The sequence below is a fragment of the Oryzias latipes genome, chromosome 11 (assembly GCF_002234675.1).
Source record: "Oryzias latipes chromosome 11, ASM223467v1".
NCBI classification, from domain to species: Eukaryota; Metazoa; Chordata; class Actinopteri; order Beloniformes; family Adrianichthyidae; genus Oryzias; species Oryzias latipes.
Window position 1 is genome coordinate 17,003,887 of NC_019869.2, and position 25,281 is coordinate 17,029,167.

Genomic DNA, 25,281 nt, shown 5'->3' on the forward strand with positions numbered 1-25,281 from the left:
GTGACGCCAGGACATCAACTACATCTGCCACCTCAAAGTGTGCATCGTGCACGCACACACCTGTTGGTGGCGCTGTCCTGGAATGTGCAGTCAGCTGAGAGTCACAAGTTGAAGGAATTGGGTCAGATTAAAAGTCAGCGTTGACTTTTGCAGATCCTTTCATCTCCCAAGACAATGGAGTCCCAGGACGCCATTGGTGGTGTGAACAGGAGACGCGACGAAGATGTGAGAAACACTGACTGTCGAGTTACAGAGAAGCATGTCGAGTGGGCAGGTTTGAAGACAAAAGTCAGAGTTCATGAATTAAACTCAACTTTCAAAAAGTCCAGGATCATCTTCACCTTCACTAACACCTTTGTAATAAAATGTTATTCTACAACGAGGGTTGAGGGTTCTTGTCTTTTCTACAATCATCTTCTGAGAATCAATCGCTCTGACAAAGAGATCGATTGAATAACAAGTCTCAATTAATGATTGATCGTGATCCTTCCTACCAACTACAATAACACTGTACAATAATTCACAGGGTAGCAGATAACTTTTGCACATCTTTGCTGGTACTGTATGTAAATAACTCTTTAAATTATACAACCTAATTTTTTTTTTTACTTTCATGTTACATTCTTTTGTTTTTTTATATTCTATTTTCTCTTATGTCTACTATTCTTCTTTTACTGCCACGGTAACAAACAAATTTCCCACGTGTGGAATCAATAAAGTATTTCTGATTTCGATTCTGATTCAGTAATAGGATGTTAGAGAGACAAGAGGAGGAAAAGCCTTGCTCAGCTACCAGCGTACTCCTTTCAGGGAGGAAGGTTAATAAAGGAAAACAAGGCATGTGCTAAAGATGACGATTAAGCAGAAAAAAAATTGATCTTATTTTCAAATTTAAAGGTTACATAAAAAGTATAAAGAAATCCTAAGAAAGAAAAGAAAATTACAAAGAAGATGCATTTGCTGTGAATGCATGAAGGGTCATAAAATGACACAAAGAAAGGTGTGGAGCACATGAATTAAAGATATGAGGCTGGTGGAGGACAGAGCTGCAGGAGCAGCTTTGTGTGCGAGTTGCAGCCCAGTCCAGCAGCGTGAAATCGATGCTCGCTGCAGAACAACCACCGCCTCCCAATTTGTTTTAAGAGCAACCCCCACGGCTGAGGACACCGTCTCCTCTCCCATCACCACTACATCCCTACATCCTGGCTATACGGCCCGGTGTGGTCCATCCTTGTTTGATCTGTACCAAAGATGGCCTGCGCTTTCACACTTAACTATCAGAGGAAGGACGTGTACGGTAATGCAGCTCATGCGAGACCGTGTGAATGAATACATGGCACAAACAAACTGAACGGAGTAAATAAAGCACAAACGGTCACAGGTTGGAAAATGTGTTGTCAACTTGTCAGTGAATGTGGTGTGGAGGAGGATCAGGCACTAAAAACCAAACTTGGAGGAAAACAACCACGTTTTTAAATAAAATCGTATTTTTTTCCTGAGATTTCTGAGATATGCTAAAGGATTTTTTTAATCTCTCATATCAGCCAAAGTGATGCTTTCCAGTCACAGATGACAGATTGGATATAGTACAGCAAATTAACTTTAAAAATCTAAATTGACCATCAATTTCAATTAGTACAAAAGGCTTTTTAAGAAAAATCAACTGTCTGACTCCACCCCCTAAACCTGATGTTAAAGCAAGAGAAGCTGGAGTGCTTACTCGACCCTAAGCACTGCAATCATCAAGAAACTATTCAGTGAAATACATTTTTGTGGCTTTTTATGTTAAATAAAACAGATGAAAGAACATGCCATGACCTTGTTTTTTATCCCAACATCATCTGACAAACTTGACCTAATTTCCATCTGAGCTGAGAGCTTCAGTCAGCTCCCCCATCCCTTGTTTCCAGAGGTTACAGTGAGCCTTCAGGAAGCACCAACAGAGAGTGGATGTGCGTGTCTGAGTCACAGTCATCGCCGTTCCAGTGGGTCATGAATACAGCGCCTGTTCGCTGCTCCTCACATGCGGCGAATATTTCCCACTCACCGGCTGCAGCCGGCGCAACCTTTCACTTTCACTTCTGTCCCCGAACACACACAATAAAGCTCATTGATCATTTCACCCAAAAATCAGCTGGGTGCTGGTTATGCAAGAACCCCAAGGCAAAGGAAGGAGGTGCTGAGGGGTTAGAGGAGGGGAGAATGGAGAAGAAATGGAGAAAAGGCAAAGCTACAGACTTCTTTTTGATCGGACGCCGCCAAAGAAGCGCCATAACTCCCCGCTCTGAATACAGAAGGAGTGTGAGCTGAACCGATAGGCCCGGCTTTGGACAACCAGCTGAGAATAACAGGAGACAGTTGTGAAGCCAGAATATAAACTGGACCAGAACATAAAGACAGACAATAAGGAACATTTGAAAGTTCAGGTTTTCTCAGCATTCTCTGCTACAATCTCATGGGTTTCATGTTTATTTCTATCAATCAGAATGTCTTCTTACAAACGTAACAGCAGTTTGATCAAGAAAAGCAGTTCAATTCAAATTTTACTATACTTATATAGCGCTTTTCATGCTACAGAGCATCTTAAAGTATTTCCCGTTCATTTAAGACCAACTCTGTTCAAACTGAGTTTTTTCACAAGTTCTCGTGGCATTTGTCTGATGATAGAGGACATATTTTAGTAAAATTAAGCTTTAAATTGCATTTCTAAATATTGCTCGATTCAAATCAGTTTGTAGAAATGCAGTTTGATGTAGAAAATACACTGGCCGGGCCACACGTTTCCTACTCTGCTCCATGAATCCACTTGTAGACGACTAGATCCATGCACATCTTCATTTTCCTCGTCTCAGCTGGAATCTGACTCTAGACTGTTACTTTCTATCTTATAGCACGACAAATGCTAGCTTAAGGAAAACAGAAAGCTCTCAGCAACAGCGAAGGGAAAAGGGGCTGGGTTTCTCTGCACCATCAGTCCTGCTCACAACTCAGAGGTGTACTTCTGATGTAATGTCGCTCTGCAGAAACTATGTCCCAGAAACAACACAGGTTTGGGGATTTTGGCTAAAAACTGCATAATCAAAATTAGAGGACCACTGGGAACGATTTGAAAATAGCTCAAAAGGTGATCGGAGTGGGACTTAAAAGTGAACAGAAACAAATCATTTTCCCCTTGTCTGTGTTGGTTTGAACATCCTGGCTGACCACATATTTCTCAAGGCATCAGTAACAATCCCTCTGTCCCAGCAGGCCTCTTCAAAGCCCCACAGACGTATTAGATTTCCTTTAAATCCCCGCCTAGTCTCCCTAGTCTCCGTTATTCCACAATCAGCTGTGCGGGCATTCTGGCTCGGCCAGCGCCTGCTCATGCCTGCCGCTGTTCTGCCAGCGCTTGCTTTTCCTGCCGGCGTGGTCAGCAGGACCCGCTGGAGATCTGACTAAACAGGAAGTAGTTTGGTAGAGCAGGAAGGGGAGGAGGAAAGGAGTACAGACAGACAGAAATAACTCGGGTGTAAGGGAGAATGAGAGGAAACGGAGGAACAATAACTGAGACCAAGGCTGCGACTTTGGACTAGAAGGGAAACTGAGAAAGACTTGGAGAAAATGCGGGGAAATATTCAACATTTGTGCAGAAAGTCGACTGTGACCAAGAGGCTGCAGGCTACGATCTCCACTAAAACCTGGAGTTTGAAAAGGGAAAAAATAGGCCAGCATGAAAAAAGCCTGCAGTAATGATCTAACTCAGCTGATGGTTCTCCTGTCTGCTTCTCCCTTCGCTCCATTTCTCCTCTTCTCCAAAAATCATCGCACCTAAGACTACATCTTTGCTAATCTCTCTCTCTCTCCGCACTCTCATTAAATCGTCCTTTTCTTTTTCAATAAAGTTCCCCTTCATTAAAGACCGGTCCCTGGGTAACAGAGAGCATGTTTCACATCTCTAATCAGGTCATTTCAGGGCCTAAAAGGGTCCATGAGCCCAGAAGAGGGTTTTTTTTTCTCAGGCAGAGATGAAAAGGGTGCATAAGTTTAAAAAAGAGAGACCAGCCCCATCAGGGGGATTCCTCTGCACGTTCACAGTGTGTCTGTGCAGAACAAGGCTACTTCCTGCATAAACTAAACTGCAAACCAAAACGTGAACATTTCTGGTTTTATAAACAATAAGAAACTGAATACCTCTGCTTGATCTGGGTGCTTAGGGCTTGAGTTTTGATCTATGGCTGCAGCAGATGCAGCACATTAAAAATAAAAGGTATGTTTGTGTCTAAAATACCAACATGGTGTCTGGTGTTTGGCAATAAGATGATTAGTGACTCTGAGGTTCCTGATGTTTCAAACTGTCCGATTGTTCTGTTTCCTGGAAGTTTCCTGTGTCATATTTGTCTCCAAACATGTTTCCATGTCCGTTCTTTTATCAAACTTTGAATCTTAAACTGTTCCTAAAACAGCAGCTGTTCTTCAGCTTCACTAAATATTGATCACAAAGGACATATCACTGCAGCTTCTTGGATTAGAGGTGTGGAAATATTTCTGATCAGAACCTAAGTATTCCTATTTCCTCGGACACCTTATGGGGGTTTTCCACAAAACACCTGATCAGTAGAGCTAAAATATCTTGCTATTGTCACACAGCAATTACAAATGCTAGAAAAAGCCTGAAACTAACACACACACACACACACACACCCAATCCATCTCATGATTTAAGGTGTATCAAATGTCCACCTCCAGTTTCAGGTTTCTCTGACAACCAGCCGATCCAGAGACAGGACAGGAACGTTTAAGACAGCAGGTGATTTCTTTTTCTTTCATCTACGCTCACAGTAGATCTAGATTCAACTGTTCTACGCTGAACGCTTGAGGTCAGACTGACACACGAGGAATTCTCCCCCTTTTTTTAAAGGATAAAATCAGGAATTAGAACCAATATGAATTGATGTCCACCTTGATGGGAACGTGCTCCACATATCAGAACAAAAGATTATTAACACACCAACTTAGATTCTGTTTTCAATTTACAACTAATTTAAAAATCTACCTTTACCTGTAAAAACAACTTATTCCCCTTTAACCATCAGAATTCAATGTTATTAAAGCAGTTTGACAAACTACTTAATGTTTCTAAAATTTACATAGTGAAGATTCTACTAAGTGATCATTCTTATTCCAAAACTTTCATTTCAAATACTTTATGACTCGGATTTATCTGGAATCTCATTTCATAATTGGGGGAGGCATATCAAAGAATATAGTTGTCATTTTTCAACCCAGGATCTGGATTCTGCTGCTGGCTGAGAATTTCTGCAGAACTTCCCTGCATGTGGTTCGTGCATCAATATTTTTGCAGCAGGGCCCCGTGAGGCCAATGCAGAGCTATACATGAGCATTTCCATTCCTTAATCACGTCTCTCTTGTGGGGAAACGGCACTTCCAAAGCCGTCTTTATTTATTTATCAAAGGAAAGTCGATGTGTCCGGAGTTAAGTGAGGAGGTGATGGACAGCAGGGTCTTTAACGTGCAGAGATGGACTGCAGCTTCATGTGGAAAATGAATCAATGTGTCCAAAGCAAGAGAAGATGTGTTCTTGGTTTAGCAGCTAAACAGCCTTTAAAATGCACATTTAAGTTTCTATAATTTAAGTCCCACTCCAATCATCTTTTGAACTATTTTAAAAGCGTTCACATTGGTCTTAAAGTTATGATGACGACATTTTTAGTCAAAATCATAACACGTTTTCATTTTATCAGCCACACTCTGGAGCCATTTGGTGGTTGAACACCCCAATGCTTAATGCTGGCTCCCATTTTTAGAGTCTTTGGTATGACAATGGATTTGAACTCATGAACTGACCACTGAGCTGGTATGTCAAATTAAAAGCCTCTATTTGCAAAAAATCTAAATTAAATCACAATTATAGAGAATAATAAATGTATTCCCAATTTTGAGTGTGTTGTTCATTTAAAGGCCATCAAATCTGAAAAAAGAACAAAAATCTCCAACTAAAATGTGGGGAAAATGTCAAACATCATTTTTCTCTCATGGATTTAAAAAGAAAACACACAAAGCCTAAAGAAATGTGTTGAATTTTAGTCATCAATAATTAAAACCGCCTTCTTTTGCATCAGCCAGCTTCACAGATGTGACCCAGCTCCTCTACACCCCTCACTCTGTCAAAAACAGGTCTTCTTCAGCTCTCCTCCTCATCCTCACCGTCCACCTGACCAGAGCAGATCCCCAGGACAGGGTGATCCTCAGGTAGGAGAACCTCAGGGCCTTCACCTGGGCCTCCCTTGTTATTTTAGAAGATAAAACATAGTGAAGTCCAGTGTTTTGTGGAGGAACCCTCTGGATGTCACCGCTTCACATGTGAGTTTTCATCTCTTGACAACCCTCCTCCCGCGTCCCCAGAGGGGAGTGATCATCTGGAGGATCAGCTGAACTTTCTGTGGGGCAGGAACCTGCGCTTACCTTTGTATCTCTCCAGCACATCTTCGTACGCCCGCGCGAACTCCTTCTCCTGGGAGTGGTTGGTCGGCAGCAGACCCGGCATAAATCCCGCCATGGTGGCTCGGCCTGCGGGGTGTGGAGGCGGGCCGCTCCGCCGCCGCTCCTGCGGCTTCTTTTCGGATCCGGAGCGCTCCCAGAGGGACTAGAGGTTCTGATGCATTGGCGCACGGCTGCTCCCTTCAGGAGGAGAGTTAGATAATCCAGAAGGGTCAAGAGAAACGTCAAAAAAGGTTGCTAATAGTCCAAAAATGAGGTGGGGGGGTATATAAATGTTATCTATCCATAATCGACGTAGTTGTGCGCGTGTAGGACCACACGGCGCGCGGCGTCCGTCCCGAGATGCCGACTTCCACCCGGCGACTGCTGCCTTCCGAGATAAAGGGGGGGAGTTTATCCTGCACACGTATCTGCGTCTGAGCGGGAGGGGGGGGCAGAGTGTTCCGTCCCCAAACGGGCGAGCTCTCCAATCGTATCCAGACTCCAGCGTCCTATCCAGGGCGGTGAAGGCGTCAAGAGGAACTGCAGCGGGTCGCCCGAGCTCCCAGCATGCTTCCCGGCCGTAATGGCCGCTTCTCTCCAGAGCGCTGCGGTTTCTCTCCTGTCACAGAACGCGCGCGAGCGAGCGCGCGTGTGTCGCGGCACTGTCCCTCCCCGCTGCTGCTCAGGTTTCTCGGTTCCTCCAGCAGAAGCTGTCCGCCATCCCTCTCTGCCGTCCACACGGGAATGCAGTGCCGCAGGAATTTCCAGCCGCTGCTGGAGGAGCTGCTCAGAGGCTAGCTTTCAGAGCTGCCGGGGAGGACATAAATGGAGCTGCAGCGCCCTCGCGTGGACAACAGCGCGCAGTGACAGCAGCCCTTCAAACCCATGCTAGTTTTTTTCACTACATAAATTGTCAAACTCATCAGTACTCTCACTTGTAAAGTAACTTCAGTGTTACACAGCTTCAATAATGTTTTTATGTGATCCAAATGATGATTAAATATTAAACAAAATTAAGTAAGATTTGACTTTTAAATGTTTTTGATGTTTTTTTTGTTCTTGTAGCATTTTTATAATGATGGAGGACATACATAAAGAAATTTAAGCATAAAACTGCATTTTTGAGTATTTCTTTACTCTAGCCATTGAAAGTCGGGAGCAGATGAAAAATGCAGTTAGAAAAATATTGTATTTGTGATATAGAAGCTACAACGGTAGGCCACAAGCTCCCTGCTCCGCTCCACTCTGATGCAGTGGGACTTAAACTATCAAATATAGCTAGATTGTACTTAACATTGATAGTCTATATGTTCAATTTTAGCATTCATTCTAACAATGAGAGCTATTTTACCTCTTTACGCAACCTACCAATAGCCTCCTAATTTAAACAATGTTTTTCACATATTTATCTAAAATTATATTTAATCATATCATAAAGAACAAACGTCATCTTCTGTAATCAAACATCAGTTTCAGGCAGCCTTCAGTTTGGAGTCTAACATTGTGTCACTGAAGAAATTATGAAGCATACTGCCACCTGATGGCTAAACTCATCTCCATTAAAGGGAGCAGTGTCAAAACTTCACACATAAAATATTGTGAGTGGATCCCAAAGAACGTACAGCCACATAAGAGCCTTTATAGTGTAGGGGGGTCGAAGTGAAAAAAACAAACCTTTTGTTCAATTAACTGAAGAAAAGACTGAAGCATTGTTTGACCCCAGCAGAGTTCATGTGTTTGCTGAAAAACATAGAAAAGCAGCGGATAATCTCAGCAAGTGACCTTGCATAGGTCGAGGCCGATAAAGCAGCCTTACAGATTGAATTTAGAGATTATGAGATTTAATCTCCTATAGATATCTATAGTGACTGCTGCTTTCAGCAGACATGCACAGCATTCCTGGTCCACCAGAGATGGAAGCCAAGGCGAATGTCAAGAGTCAAGGACAAGGAGGACGTCAATACTGGATCGAAGTCCAAATAAATGATGCATAAATGGCTCAGAATGCAGAAACCTTCAAAATCAGGTTGGACGTTCTGTCCACAAGTTTTTCTTTAAGTCTTCTTTAATTAAAAAAAAAAAAAAGTTTTATAATTAAAAAAAGGAAGTTATTTTAGTTTAAGAAGAAACTTTACAAGCTTTTGTATCCCAAAGCAACTGAGCCAGCAGAACCTTCCTTTGGTTAAATTACATCCGTACAATAATATCTGCACACTGTCAATGAGGGCAGATGTAAAGATATTATATAATCTTAAAAAACAAGCAATAATTGTTGCTGCTTTGCAAGCACAGCTGTTTGCAGTTGCTGTAATGTGTGGCATTCAATGCCTGTCGTTTTCCTTCTTTACCGAAGGAAAACAAGATTTTACCATCAGTGCTCAGTGCTTTGCCTGCACATTTATGAAAATAGCATATCCAATTTTTATAAAAATTGAATGAAACATTCCAAAGTCTCAAATTTAATCTGAAAAAAGGATTTTTCCGTTTCTGTCCAAATTAAAGAGTAGCACAAAGTCCTCTATTTGATTGTTTTGGGGTTTTTTGTTTTCGGTTTTCCACAGTTTGCTGCTGTTGTAATGCTCATGCTATGTCCTGCTTTTCAGCACAGACAGAAGAAGAGTGCAGTTACTCTTTTTTCTCCTTGTTTGTCCTCAATCGTCCATCAAAAACAAACTGGAGGATTTCACACTGCAGAGATAAGAAGTTCAATTTGCCAAAGAGGAATGTGTTTACTTTGGTTAAAGCCTTTTATTGCCTCATATTGAGAATCTCATATGGTTATTTAATTTTTTTCATTTTCTTAAACTCATTTGTTTTTGTACGACCAATACTGCTCTAAATACACACATTCATACACACACAAACATTTTCTTGGTAGTGCAAACTCCTCACAATGAAAGAAGCATTTGCCTGGTAACATCAGACACAAAAATACACAAACAGCTGGAAAAAGTTTAGTAAAAGGTCATTATTTATGTGTGATAATGACAAACATACTCAAGGAAAATATGCTTAAGAGAAGCTGATGAAAACTAAGACAAACATTTCCAGCTGCACAATGAATGCACTCTGAGAGCCAAGAAGACATCCAGTCCTCCACTCATCAGACAAACACGGGGTAATGGGGCTGCTGGAGCCTATCCCGGCCACTCGCGGGCGAAGGCAGCGGACACCATGGACAGGTCGCCAGTCTGCTGCAGGACCACAATCACACACCCATACACACTCACATTCACACCTAGGGACAGTTTAGAGTAACCAATTTACCTATGAAGTTGGTGTTCTGCTTCAGGTCCACCTTCAAGGACTTGAGCCGGGGCCTTCTTGCTGTGTGGCAAGAGCACTAACCACTGTGGCACCGTGCAGCCCCAAATATAACATGTTACAGATAAAAACTGACCAACAAACAAAAAATGAGAAAAAGTGCAGCAAATCCCTGCTGTCAAACAGTAACATATTCTCCATGAAATACAAGCAAAGGAAATTCATTTGTTAAAATGTTGTTAATATTTATTTTTTAGCTGATTTGATCTGTTTGTCGTGTTTCCTCCCATTCGTTTTATCTAATCTTTTTTTTAGTTCAACACCCCTTTCTCCTTCTGCTTCATGCCCTCTCTCATGTCCCTCCAAGTCATCCATTTACTTGACCTCGTCTTTGACCCCCAACCCCCCCCCAGTCCAGCTTCATTTCTTGCTTTTCCTCATTACTTTCTCCACTGACTCGATCTTTCACTCTTCTCTCACTCTTTCTTTAATGTACAAACTCCCTTTTTTTCTTCTGCTCCAAATTAACATTCGAACACTCGCTTTCACTATTTGAGCCCCCCCCCCCATTCCCCGTCCTTTTATATTCAGCCTCTCTCCCCCTTGTTGCCATTGTTTCTCCTCGCCTTTCATAACCATGGAAACAGAGGAGACATCATCACCATGGTGACACAGAAACAGCTTTAGCCCTGGGCTGAGGTGTCTTTTCAGCTGCCTGCACAGAAGTGAACATGGAAGAGCAGCAGGCGGGACAGCGGACACCTCGGTTCCATGCAGGCACAGAGGTTTGGGGTCCTCTTTTTTCATTTGTGACTTTTCTTTGCTGCAGCTTCACACTCATTTTCTCTTCTGTCTGTGTGCACTTCAGAAAAAAATCATCACTTGTCTTTCAAAGGCAGAGAATCACAAAATAAATAGATAAACATCACATAAACAAGTATCAATCCTGTTTGTGTGCATTTTTACATAGAATATAGTTTTATATTTTTACGTCATTTAGTGCCATATTTGTGGACTGAATGTGAGATGTTGTTTTTACTGCTTTCCGGATAACATTAAGAGCCTCATTATATCACTAACAAGATGGAGAGATTTTCATAACTAAAGCATTATAATATAATACAACTTTTAATTGCTATTTACAGTGCTGGCCACTGTTTTCACTATGAAAGATCAGTATTATCTGTTAACACAGTTAAGAAAGACAAAACTTTGCAAGGCATAAATACATACAAATATGTAAGCATCTAGTTTGGTATAGGAGAAATGTTCAAATAAATAAAAAGAAAAGAATAAAATGTATTTTTACAAATTGGTAAACATTGTTATGGTATTGTCTTTGTTTACAGCTGCAAGTTCACAGTTTGAAAAATTTCTATCTGTATTTATTAGTCAAAATATGTTAATTGATTGTATTGTTTATCCAAATAAAGATTGTCTACAGATGAAGTGTTATTTTTGTTTTAACTTTTAATTATATAATATAGACCTGCTAGATTTCTCCCCAGGGCTGGCAGGACGCTACCCACAGCCCAGTACTGTCTAACTTTTATCAATGAGCAAATTTAAAAAATAAAGAATTAAATGTTTTTGGGTAACAAGGCAGTTCTACACCACACTATAACATGTGTAGTAAATATATATATATATATATATATATATATATATATATATATATATATATATATATATATATATATATATATATATATATATATATATATATATATATATATATATATATATATATATATATATATATATATATATATATATATGTTTGTCTTGCTTATAGCCTTGGGTGGATAATCAATCAATCAATATTTTCAAAAGTGTGTTTTTAAAATGTTCTGAAAGGGTTAAACTGAAAATGACATAATACAGCCAATTAACACACCTTAATAAAGGAACATAAAATTGTTTTAAAGGAAACATAAAGAAAGATTTAAAGACAAAAAATGTAGAAAAATCATTTCATTGCACATAGCTATTAGTTTTTGATAACTGATATTCACTATCTGTAAATATAAAAGGCTAAATTTTATAATTATAAAACATATTTTTTTTAACTTGTATAATTTCCAAATCGAAAGGCATGACTACATTTACATTTTGTCATAAATAAAAAATGTTCACCAAACAAAAATGGCACAGCTCTAGGCTATGCTGTGGTCTGCTCGTCATCCTTTTTATTTCACTTTTACATATAACACACTTTTCTGCACTACATGTGGAAATAATACCAATTTATACATTTAGTTCACCAGACACAGAACATATGTTAAATATAAAGACCTAAATATGCAAAAAAGTGCATTAAAATGTTTCCAGAGGACTCCTAACTCCTGTTCCACATGAATATATTTGACACTATAGAAATAATAGTCTTTATAGCTGTGTGGTCATGAGAGGTAAATAATATTATAGAGGTCACATGTTATAAATAACCAGCTGATGCCAACAAAGACTCTGTGTGTCTGCAGAAGTATTAGTATGCTGCTGTGGAGTCATGTGCCTGGGTATTTTTGGATTGTTTGAAGATTAAAGCGTTAAGTCTAAATTGTTAAACTCTGATTTGGTTAAAAGGCCAAAGATTGGAGGAATTGTTGTGGGTGCTGAAGTCTCTAAAGTGGATTGTTCAACAAAGACGGCTTCAGAAGATGAAAAGTATTTTGGATAAATGAGAACTTCGTCTTTCTGTCCTGTTCCTCCTGCTCCAAAACTGATTGCTGCAGGACAACTGTCCCCACCTACAGTGACTCTCTAAAGAATGTTAGAAACTTAGAATTGAAGATTAATCAAGTTTTTTTTAATTGAGCTGAATTTAAACACCTACATAATGTAGCCTAAGAGGTTTTTTTGAATGACAACTGCTGGTCTCCTGCACAGATCCCCTTTTTTCCCCAACAATTAACTTTATTCTTTAAATATAAGAGCCTGGAATCCATTCTGGAGTTAAAAAATACAAGGTAAAAAACAACAGCTGCTGGTTGGCATCATTAATATTCCATCTCAGCATCCGAGTGCAGCAGTGCCTATAGAGGAGTCTGGTCAGAACAGCAGCCTGTCTCAGTATCTTCCACACAACTCTCCCGTTCACACAGCTGATCTGGTTCATTGCTTCACTTCATTCTGTCTCTTCACACAGAAAAACGTTTCAGGCTGAAAAGACAGCTCTCAACGCGTCTTCCTGACTTCACTCATCCAGCACATTTTAATGTGACCGCAGACTCAGACGCCTGTTGGTACAAGTAGTATGTATTCATTGGCCACATTCCAGCCACTGCCGGAATGGAAATTGGGGTCAGTGCAAACACTTTGTTTGTCATGTATAAAATCCAATAGCCTTTGTGTCTAAGTGAGTACTGAGCATGGCTGCGAGACACAGGATGTGGCAGAAAACATGAGATTAACCAAAAAGATGTGTTCATGTAGAGATGATTGCACTGATCTCACATGGAACTCCAATCCCCAAAGGGTTAGGAGCATCCGCAGCAAAAACTAACTCACATTATTGAATGGTCACATTTACGTTTGGAAACATTTAACTGCATAAGAAACAAAAGGAAATTTAATAAAAACAAAGTAAGAGATTTGAAGTTTTCTTTATTAAAGGAACCAATTTTGACTTCAATTGACCATAAAATTGTGCATAAATCTTTGAATTTACAAGTGAGCATCGAATTCTTAGCTCTGATACATTTTAGGAAAAGTTGGGATTCTGTGAAGTACAGGCAAAGAAGGCAATGACAGGAAAGATAGAAAATAACAAACGCTAAAAATTGGTGCCAGAAACCAGGAGATCATGTCACCACAATTAAGCATCCATATCTTTAAGTCATTGGCTCAATAATTCACAGTGATGACAACTTAGGTGTTAGGAAACACCCAAGCAAGGAACCTCCCTAAAACTCTGCAAATATTTAATATTTATCCAAGCTCAAGTGGTCCATATTAAGGGTTTGTTTTGACAGATTGCAAGAAAAAATTTGTATTATACTTTTTTTATGAACTTTTCCTAATTTTATCTTTTTAAATAAAGTTAAAAAAGTTGACAGCCAATATTTCTGAAACATCTTGGCTCTCATTGGCAAGTTAAAACCAACGACAATCCTCTGTTTGAGCAGCGGTTTTAATGCTTTGTACCAGTTCGTTGACCCTTCTACAAGCAGCCACTGTCCCAAATGTTTAAAAAAAGGGTGGGGACCTGGTTTCTCACAGCAGACTGAGGTCATCTGTGTTGGCTAGTTTATATCAGCTCAGCCCCTGCTGCTGTCAAACCCCAACAAGCCGCACACAAACAGATCTGATGAGCTGAATAAGCCCAAAAGCTGCTGCCAGAAACAGTTTCTTTCAATCAATCTTGTTAGGAACTCAAATGTTTTAGCTTAGCTCTGGGGTTTTTCCTTTTACCCTTTCAGGGCTGCCTGTCTGCTTCCTGCCCACACTCAGACCTGTTGGACTACAGCAGAGCTGCCAGTTTCCACTGCAGTGGATGCTGAACAGAATCTGCTCAAACTGAAGACATAAACTTCTCATCAGGATGCCAGTTCTTCTGTGGCTTTCATCATAGACCGGCTACACCTCAGCAGAAGTATAACTATGCATTAGCTCAGCATGAACAACAATGAAAAGTGAACTTTATTTGCAGCCACTCTGCTTAGTTTGTCTTCTGATCTATTTACAGTAAATGTTTGGATGATTCCCCTCAGGAAGAGAGGAACAACAAAGTGGTTTGTACAGTTACTCAGCAGAAATGTTATGCCAAATGCACTCATAGCATGAAACTGTTAGGAATTGTCAGTCATCGACATGCTGCATCAGTCCCAGCTACAGCAAAAGAGCAGATAATGCTTTGGTGGTCTGCTTCATGCAGAACCACTCTTTCAGCATTAAACTAGAGTCCTTTCCTCACTTAGAAAGAACTCCATAGTTAGCTCTCAAAAAAGCTCAGAACAGTGAAAAACTCATTTGACACACTACAAACATCGATCAATCAAAACAATAAAACTAATGTAGCATTAGCATTTCAATTTCAATTTAATGAAGGTCTTTTGAAAACGGATCCTTCACTTTAATATTGTCCAATCCGTATTTATACTTTCAAAGTCAAATGAAGAGAAGACTTTTTAAGAAAAACTAATAACATTTTTATTTTATTTTATTTTAATTAGGATTATATGTTTGGCTCAAAGAAACTGTTTTAAAGACATAATTAAAGTTGGGGACCTCTCTTTTTTTGGGGTCAAAGGGTGAGATAAATATTGAAAAATGCTAACACCAACAAAACACACATTCATGACATATGATCTGTTCAAAGTGGAATCTGAAGCTAAATATGACAGGAAAATAAAAACTATGATGCAAAACCCAAAGGATATATTTAGAAAAAGAAACATTTAATCAGTACTTCAATAATGTCTCTTGACTCAGTCTGATCCTGTCCTGACCTGCTTGCATGTCTCCACCTCTGTTTTTAAAGACCCACTCTGATCATCTTTTGATGTATTGTAAAAGCGTTCCCAGTCCTTTTTTAAATTCTGATTATTTTTTGCCACTATCCAAAAAACCTGTGTCGTTTTGTAGGACATAGTTTCTGCAGAGCGGCAGTAGTCCATTAGAAATTTGTCTTGTCTGAGTTGTGGGCAGATCTATTGGCGTAGAACAACCCCGCCCCCTTACCCGCCCCATTGCTGAGAGCTCCCTGTTTAAGTGGAGCAGGGAGCTTGTATCTTGCCCAGTGTATTTTCTCGGTCACAACAGGCTCTTTTTCAGTCAACATTTTTGTCTGCTCCTGATTAATATAGTTTGAATAAACAATACTCAAAAATGCAATTTTGAGCTTAATTTTCTTTACATATGTCCTTCATCATCAGATAAACGAACATGTGAAAAACAGAAACAGGACTTTCATCACAGTAGGTTTTTAACTTTTGTCTTAAGAAATACCTAAATTGCCCTTAATATTGATATTTATCAGTTGTCTGACCATCAAATTAGGGTTTGACCAAAGCCAAAATTTCTAACAAATCAAAATTTAACATTTCAAATAAATGTATTTGCAGCAACTGAGCCTCAGTCAAAGTAGGAGTACTGTATGCTGGAAGTCTGATGGCTGGTTCTCAACTAACGAGCCGAAACCTCATGAAGAATTCATTCTTGTGCATTTCTATGCAATAAAAGCTGCAACTGCTTCACAGCTTTTAAAAGTCATTTTCACCAATCACCAAATGAGCAATCCTTGTTCATCCAGAGATGCAGGAAAAGCAGAATCCATGCTGTCATTGCCTGGAGCAGGGAAGCTCCGCCTTCTCCAGATATCTGAGTAACCTACATTTTCTGCCATCATCTGCAGCTTTCGTAAACAGAAGAGAAAGAGCTAAAACAGACAATATGGGAGGAGGGAGGTTTTCTGACTTGGTATTAGCTCTGTGAAACAGTAGCTGGACTTTCTGCTGCTCCACAGGATCGAGACATGAAGACAAAATGAGGTGTTGGGCTGACAATTCCCCACAATTAAAACCCTAAATGTAAACCTCTCGTTCTGCTTTGCCTCTGACAAACTACTGGAACCTCAAATAGTCCTAATTACAGCCTGTTCACATCTTGGAGTCCCAAGCAGAGTGAATAGGTTTGGTGTGAAAAAAAGCATTACTATGGCATTTTTCTGGCAGAAAATTAGCTTTTTCATTCGTATGAAAAGGTCAGCATGTGAATGAGAGTGAGCCAAGAAGTAAAAGAATAGTAAAAGAAAGTAAGAATAGGCAAAAAAAAGGTTTTCAGCATGACATCTATTAGGATACGTCGCTTCTCAAAGTTTTAAAAATAGACACTGAAAGCTCATCTTCAATTCTTCGACTGAAAACATCGATTTTTGTCCTTTATTCATCTGATTATCAGACAATTACTGTGCTTAGTGTTGGTATCCATGGGTCCATAATGAATGAATGAGCTAAATCCTCTAGATTCATAATTTTAGGAAACCTTTAGCTTCCTTCAAAACCCATCAGAAAAAGTCCAGCAAGCCACTTTGAAAAAATAAGAGGAGTTCTCAACAAAATCCAGTATTCAACTGGGATCTATAGATTTCAAATGACTTCTCTCCTCTGATTTGTCAGTAAAAGTAATTTTCCGCATCATTTTTCCTGAGCTCCTTGGACACAAACATGGAGGACCAGCTGCTCAAAATGATAACAGTCGTTCCACATCTCCAAACTGAAGTGAGATTCTTGTCCTCACCTGCAACACGAACCACTGCCCTCTCAGCCGGGTCCAGCACCGAGTCCTGACTCTTCCTCTTCCTCCTCTCATGTTTGGATAGGTTCCATGGCAAAGTGTCTCCTGGTGGCCCCACCAGTCCTGATGTGCATGGGGACAGGGAACCCCCTGAACGCTCACTGCGGAAGGACGGCTCGCTGACACAGGAGCGCTCGCTCAGTGTATCGTCATCTGAGGACTCCATCTAGTTGTAAGGCTGCAGAGAAGCATGAGGGGAAAGGAGGTCAGAGGCGAATAAAACAAAGCAGAGACATTGTATAATTCATTTTTGGTTATAAATGATGCAAAACTTTTGTGTAATAAAGCAGCAGTAAGGAAGAAGAGAACTGGGTTAAACATAGACAGGAGTAAGAAAATTCAGAAGCAGATGGTGGAGGAGGAGCAACTAAACCAAAAGACGTCATTTACCACCCCGGATCTGTGATGGAACGATGCACAACAGAGAACTTCTCAGCAGAAAAATAAAAATGAGGTTTGAAAGTGTTTATTTTTAACTCAGTCAATTTAAAAGAAAGGAGAACCATTTCCACTCTCCATTCTCTCTATTTTTCTGTTGTCCCTCATCCATCCATCTCAACGCTCTGACCTGTCTCTGAAATGAGAAGCAGGCTTCAACAGAGTGAAGAATAAAAGCACAGGAGAGCAGTTGGATAGACTCAGGGGACCTGAAAATCCCATCTGCCTATCAGAGCATCTTTTAAACAATGCTTCTAACCTCAGCGATCAATACTTGTAACTTGACTGAGCAGGAGAAAAGTTACTGAAGCCTTAAAGAGATAAGACATGCCTTTATTCTGAAACTAACACAGACACTCTGTTTTTTGATCTGCAACATTAAGACGTTCTGTTTGGTGGAATAAATGGTTGAATTAACTTACAGAGTACAGATGTAGTTTTTGTGAACAATATGGTCAATCAGTCTGAAGATCTGAAGAAGAGAAAATCTGCTGTTCTTTTATGAACCTGAGCTCCTAAAATGAGTTCAGGTAAAGAGGATCCAGGCTGATCAGAAACTCAGATTCTCCTGGGAAATCTGTAATCTGTATTTGTGTCTGATCTGGAGGAAAGTCAAAGCAGTAACAGTCACTCAGACTGGAACAAAAAAGGTGACTTTTCTTTTTTTAAAACTACCTGACATCTCACAAATGTCACAAGTTAAAGCAAGTGCCAATTTTTACATCATGGGTCATCATGTAAATTCCTGGGTACATGACAATGATTCACTTTATCACTGGTTCATGTTGCATAGAACCATGTAACATGAATCAACTACATTTGATTGTGTGATGCAACTCCCATGCAACTCCTCTTTTTCTGAGAAGCTGCAAGCAAAGCTCCAGTCAGAATTCTCCAAACAGAGAGTGGTCCCTTCTGCAGGTCACACAAAGACCTGGTCAGGTCACACAAACACAAAGTGTTTGTCAGAGTCACACAAATGCAACAAATGCTGCCCTCCTGACTTATTCCGGAGAGGTTTCTATCTGCACTCTACACAGCAGGAACAGGACTTAAACAGAATTTCCATCCTTAATAATCCCTGGACGACATGGGGCTTCATGCAACGATAGAAATCCGAGGAAAAAATTGGTAAAGGCATATTTAAAAAAAAAAAAAAACACTATACATTTAAAAAGTTCAGCATATTGCTGAAGCTGTCTGTAGTTCAGACCTATAGGCATCCGGCCAGATATACCGGACTGCTTTAGCTTCTGTATACAGATATACAGAGTGCAAATGGTTTATTTCACTTACGCAATTCTACTTCGGATCCAAGATTTAGATATATTTTATTTACAAATGCTTTTTTTCTAATAAAGAGGTTTGTGTTCTAAGCTTTAAAGTCCCACTCAGATCATCTTTTGATCTATTGTTTCCATTTTCATCTGTTAGAATAAAGAAATCCTCAATAATCCAATTTGATGCTTAATTTTCTTTCTATACGTCCTCCATCATGGGAAAAATGCCACAAGAAAATGTTAAAAACACCTGAAATGCCATTTTCATTGGAGTAGATCTTTAAAGGGTAATAAAACAGATTTTCTTCTCTATTAACTCGTTTGAGTGAACACTGATCAGTGACCCAGTATAACAATCACCAGTAAACTCTTAAACACCAGGATTCACTAACTCCTGCCACAACTTCCTCCCAATAAATCCATCTTTTCTGCAGCAGACTAAACTGTGGATGGGTCTGAGATGTTATCTCAGGGAGAGAACACTGTTTCATCAGCAGCTGGGATTTCCATCTGCACCGCTGCTGCCAAAATTCCTGCTACTGCTGCTGGCCCCCTGGTTAAACCACTGGCAAAGCCTAACTTCCTGACTCCCACCGTCTCCACGGAAACGCTTCAAGTTAGAGGTTAAAGTCTTCCCAGAATCCCCTACGTTTCTCTGGTGTGGAGCTGTGTGTGAGTCTGTTTCCTTGCTGACAGTCAGTGAGTCAATGTCCCTCCAATGAGCAGCTTTATAAATAGAGGCAGAGCTTCAAAGCTGCACTGTGTCATTACAGCAACGTGGTAGGAAAGAGGAGTTTGGGAGCAGAGAGACGGAGGAGGCAAGTACGAGGTCACTTCCTGCAGAGTCTGACTTCCACAAGGCATTTTTTATATATTCATTGATTCAAACTAGTGTTTGAGCACACTCTGGGATGTTTTAGGAACAAACTCCTTAAACATCAAAATAATACATCTGAGCAAAAGGTGGATTACTATAACAAATACATGACCAAAAAAGTATCCAAAGTTTTATTAAAATAAAGTTTTTTAAAGATTAAAACAGATTCCCAAAGGAATAAAGAAAAAAAGCTGAACATTTTGCTCCAAATCCAAAATTCCACAAATCCAAAACTACACAACACAAGTTGTTTAAAAAAAAAAGTTGTTTAAACTCCATTTTTGGTGCTAAGGAAGCGTTTCCACAGGATTCAGTTTAAAAGCCAGTGTTCAGAATGGAAACATGAATGCTGAGGTAAAAAACATTCTAGAGCATCATCTATTTCAGGGAGGATTCTTGTAGATTCAGAGCTAAACTGCTAAATTTAAACATTTGTTGCATTTATGTGACTCATATCCTTTTAAAATATTTTAGCTTTTATTTAATTTAAAATGAATTTAAAATTGGGATGTAAACTTTTATGTCTTTTCTATGTCATGAGAAAAATGCCACTGGGAAATGTTAAAACAGCAAAACAGCATTTTCATGTTATTTTCTTCAGAAAGACCCACCTTGATCATCTTTTCATATGTGGCTAAAGCGTTACCAGTAGTCTTTTAATAATGATTATGCTGTTTTTAGCCAAAATCAAACAGCTATCCAACTGTACAGTTTGAAGCCAGATGCCAGCTCAAACAAGGAAAACAAACACGTACATGGATCTAGTCATCTGCAAGTGGATGCATTAGAATGGAGCGGAGCAGGAAGCTTGTGGTTTGCTGTTATAGGTTCTACATCACAACTACAAGTTTTTTTCAACTGCATTTAAAACTAAGAAATACTTAGAAATTGTATTTTGAGCTTAATTTGCTTTATATGTGTCCTCGATCATCAGAAAAATCTCATCACTACATGTTAAAAACACCCTTTTCATCTCTAATTGATTGTTAAAAGGTTCATTCAAACTTAGTCTTAAAAGTGTAAAAATACTCTTTTATACTTCATGAATGAAGTTTCACTCAGATACAAAACTGCAAGAACTTTTTTTTTCCAACAGTATTTATCTGACATTGTCTTTGCCTGCTGGCTCCTGCAATCACATTGCTCTACGGGATCATGAAGGTCATTGCCCTGTTCTGTGTCACAAAAGTCAAGTTTCAGCTGCTGGAGGTTTTGACATTTGACCTCCCATTTACTGATAGACACTCGGTCATGTAGAAAAGTACATGATTCAATGAAAAAATGAAAATTTTGCAGCCTAACACAGGCTAATGACCCTTCCACCACCGTGCTTGACAGCTGACATGAGGCACTGATGTCAAACATGACCGCTATGCCAGAACATCTTTCACTTTGCTCTGAAGTGTCGAAAAGTACAACGTTTTCCTGATAACAGGCTTTTGTAGTATTTTTCTTTTTAATGTGACGGTGTAGTCAGGAGCCGGTGATTCACCTTTTATCATTCTGACATGTAAACGTCTGATGACAGCGGGTGTCCTGGATCCTTCATGTGTTTGTTATCCCTGAGGGGGCCTTTGGCTCATGCTTCTTCCTGTGACAGGGTGCAGAGGTCCAATCCGACCATGCTAACATGCTCCACTGATTTATAACTCACAGCCTGAATTTACACAGATAGGGACTTTTCCCACAGCTTTGTGTGCCTGTTTGACTTAATGTCTCTACAAGAGACAAAGTAAAGTAAAGCAGAGAAATGGCAGAGATGAAGGTGCAGCAGAAAGGAGAGGACAGACCAAGACCGTCGGAATTCCAGCACTGGTGAGACATTCATGCTCGCCAGACAAACATCTGCCCAACACCAAAACATAAAACCTCCCGAGCGGAAAACTCTCAAATATAAACCCATGATCCACCACGTGCTTCCAATTTACTTTGTGTGACATGCAAAAAAAAACCAGAGTAAAGAAACCAAAACTGAAGGCAGGCAAGAGATGATTCATTAATAAAGAGAAACAAATAAAATAGGACTGATAAAAACAAAAGAATAAAACAACAAATCTCAAACCAGGGCAGGAAAATACCTAAGCAACAAACTATAGCCTTTTATATTTAGCGACTAGAAGCTAGAAAACATACTCAGAAACAAAAATTACATCAACACAAACTGCTCAGAAAAACACACAAAAACCATTTTATTATTAATATAAAATTCAGTTTTTACACCAACTTATTGTATAAGTCCTCCAAAACAGCTGAATTAATCCAAATGAGTCATTAGTGAAGAGTATAAGGGAAGTTTTTAATTATTTTTTTTCCCAGGACTTCTTGTCAGCTTTTCACACTCTGCACAAAAAGTATGAATGAGCAATTCTTCCCGTCTAATCCCAGCCCCCAGCACTGATGAGTAACACAGACTGACTAGGCTGTTTCCCCACACTGACATTAACATGCATGCAGACACAAATAGAGATGCAGGAGCCCGTTCTGGACTGCCCAATAGTCTTTTTTACTCATCTAAAGTCAAGTGTGAGGGGATGTTGATGACAAACAAGAGCCCAAACTGGAAAGAAGTAGGTCATTTGAATATGTTTTGAACAGCAAAAAGAAAACAAGTTTTCTACTTTTTGTTTTCATTTTAATTTAAGATTAAAAAAACACTATACTACATCTTGAGCTCCACTTTTACAAACTAAACTTTGGGAGAGAGAAAAAAGCAGAGCAATTTTTAACGTTCTGCTCATTTAAATGCAAAACACCTCTAGATTCAGACACAGATTGTGAACCATTTAAAAAACAAACCTCCACAGCAGAAAAGCTGCTTATTTTAGAGTAAGAGTACACACACTGTGGTCTGTGGGGACACATCGCTTCAACGAGGGCAAACTGAAAGGATCCAAACTTTGGGTATTTTTGGAAAAACTGGTAACCATTACGAAATGTACAGACCAATACAATCAACAGTCACTGGAAATGATTTACCGTAGTAATTTTTATACATCTCTCCCTCAGAACCTTTAAATAAGCCTTCTGGTATTCTGTGCTTTTACGTTTTTATTTTAAACTTCAATCTAAGCCCCCAATAATGTAGAAATGTAAAAATAAATTACTTGATGCTTTATAAGACTAAACTACGCTGTTTGTCCTTTGTACCAGCACCATTTAAGTTTTACAGCAAATCAGATTTGACTGAAATGAAAGCAAAACACAGTGACCGAAAATATACAAACATATCACTATTTTTCACGTAGTTTTGGATACAATTATGCAGCAAAAAAAATGAAGTGTCAAAGTGTTTTAACTGCAAAAATGCACCCTGAAAGTGGCTTGAGAATAATTTTGACCTGTTTTGCACTGATGGAGACACTAAACGTCCACTTGTATCTCTAGTGGTAAAGTGATTCCTCCTAATCTCAGCTGCTCTTTCAAATACACAGCTTTTTTTTTTTTCATGTTTCCAATCTAAAACTCCAGCATCATCTCCTGGTCCAGTCATGATTGCTGACTGCTTCTCTTTCATCAACTGTCACTTTCAATAGTTCATCTTTGTGGTGATTCAGGTTAAGCTTTTCTTAAAGTAGAGCCCGCTTTTTGACATCTCCTGTTGAATTAGTTCCAAATGCTGCTCCTAGGTTCTTGTCTTAATGGTTTGTCAGATTGATGCCCTGAATTGACCATGTTTGTACTTTTTTGCCTAAAAGACTGAGTGAGTTAAAACTAAAAGACAAATAATCTAACCTTTAATCAGATAACGTTTGATCTATTTCAAAAACGTTCCCAGTGGTCTTATAATTATGATTTCTCCTTCACCTCCCTGTTGCTGAGAGCTCTCTGTTTACACGCTCTCCCGATAGTTTACAGTCCCTCACAACCCCAACCTAACATTAGCGGTGCAACAAAAATGTTGAACAATATTGGAGATATCCAGCTGTATAGTTTTGATCCAGATGCTAGCTCAGATGAGGAAAACAAAGACGCACATGCATCCACTCGTCTGCAAGTGGATGCATCAGAATAGGGTGGAGCAAGAAGCTTGTGGCCTGCTCAGCATATTTTCTACATAACAAACATGCCCTTTTTCAAACGTTGTTTTTTTCTGCTCCAAATTCACAACGATCTGAATAAAGCAGAAATGCTATTTTAATCAGAATTGTATTAATACGTGTCCTCCGTCGTTGCACAAACCTGTAAAAAACACCAAAACACACACAGGTCTTTCTTGAATAATTGTGCCAGGAAAAACAAATTATTTGCTAGTTTTTTATAACCTATTTGACCTTTTTTCCTTCATGAAAAGTGTTGATTCTATGTTTTTACCAGTGTTGTTCATAACCATAAAAAGCTATATTATTATGTGCTGTGGGAAGACTATCTGGGGCTCAGATGAAGCTGAAAGTCAGACATGGGCTGCACGGAGACCATCTGGCACAAAGCAGCAGGAGGGGAGTCCTGCCTGGACCTGGTTCTCTCCCTATGGCTGCACCTTGCATAATCTGACAGAGGGTTTTCCAGACAATCTTACAGGCCAGCAGTGGTGGATTCTCTTTATGCCTGGGGGGTATGAATGAGGCTCTCTGGTCGGATCAATGAGAAGGGCAGGTCTTGGAAGCACACACTGCAGCTGGTGCTCCATGAATTTCACGGATTCCTCCCTGTGTGTCTGTTTGATTGCGCGGAGGGAATGTGTGTGCATGAGTGCGCGCACGGGCTGCATGCAGAAGCAGGGGGACTCTTTTGTCCAATAGGTGCGAGAACGGGTTTCCATTTGCAGCTAGGTCTCTGAGGAAGAACCTCCGCAGATTTCTGACGACCCAAAAAGCCGCTGCGCCTCAGTGGCTGCCGGTAACCTGCAGCTCAAACGGGACCGTTTCTGGAAGCTCCAGCTGAGCCGGAGCTTCCAGAAACGGTGTCGATAGATCCGAGAAAGTGATCAACACGTTGTCAATTGGAAATGTGGGGATGTGGATGATTTCAGATGTGATGATAGATCAGGGAATAAAATGGTCTCAGCAGATGAGAGCGCTCCGGAAAACCCACCAATGATCATGATGGTGTGTGCGCTTACCTTCAGCAGACAGCAGCGGTTCTGGAATCCGAGCACGGCGCGAGCGAGGCCGGCCACGCCGCCGCCGCTGCGCCCTCTCCTCCGGGTGGATGGATGGATGGATGGATGTGACGGTTCTCCGCTCCTGCGTCCGAGTTTTCTTGTCCCCTTTCTCCTCTCAGTCCTCCTCCAAAAGCCGATCCGCCGCGGTGGGGCTTTTGGAGCGCGGTTCGGTGCGTTGGTGCGGGGTAATGGCTGTCCTCTCGCCTTCAACAACCCCCCCACAGGCCCTCCTCTCCTCCTCCCTCTCTCTCCGTGCCTCCTCTGAGCTGCTTCCACCCCTCCAGCCTTTAACCCATGTCTACAGGCGGGCCAGAACTGCGCGGGTTTCGGGTGGACATCTGTGGAACCTCCAAACCCAGAACGTGACGCACGCTGGCACACTTCCCCTCTGGGCGTTCACACCGGCGTGTTTGCAGCTTCAATACTAAAGACTCAGTCCTGTAATACATATTTGTCTTGACGCACGCGCACACACAGGCGCGCACAGCTGGAAGAAGGAGGGGAGGAAAAGCAGTGATTACAGCTGTAGAATTGCGACCCCA

The 25,281-nt window shown here is 40.2% G+C and overlaps 1 protein-coding gene across 8 annotated transcripts in view; it reads right to left on the reverse strand.

Moving 5' to 3' along the window:
• The window catches only part of LOC101157308 (microtubule-actin cross-linking factor 1), a 192,909-nt gene extending 167,965 nt beyond the window's left edge, over positions 1-24,944 (reverse strand). For 5 of the 8 annotated variants that reach the window (XM_023959966.1, XM_023959967.1, XM_023959962.1 and 2 more), the window contains exons 1-2: positions 24,698-24,944; positions 16,987-17,221 (exon numbers count right to left, since the gene is read on the reverse strand). In XM_023959966.1, coding sequence (XP_023815734.1) covers positions 16,987-17,209 — 223 coding nt within the window. In that variant the 5' untranslated portion in view covers positions 17,210-17,221; positions 24,698-24,944. Of the gene's footprint in view, positions 1-6,465; positions 7,423-16,986; positions 17,222-24,697 lie in introns of those variants that run through there. The other 3 variants (XM_023959968.1, XM_023959969.1, XM_023959963.1) reach the window with 2 other exon arrangements.
• Between the last annotated feature and the right edge of the window lie 337 nt (positions 24,945-25,281).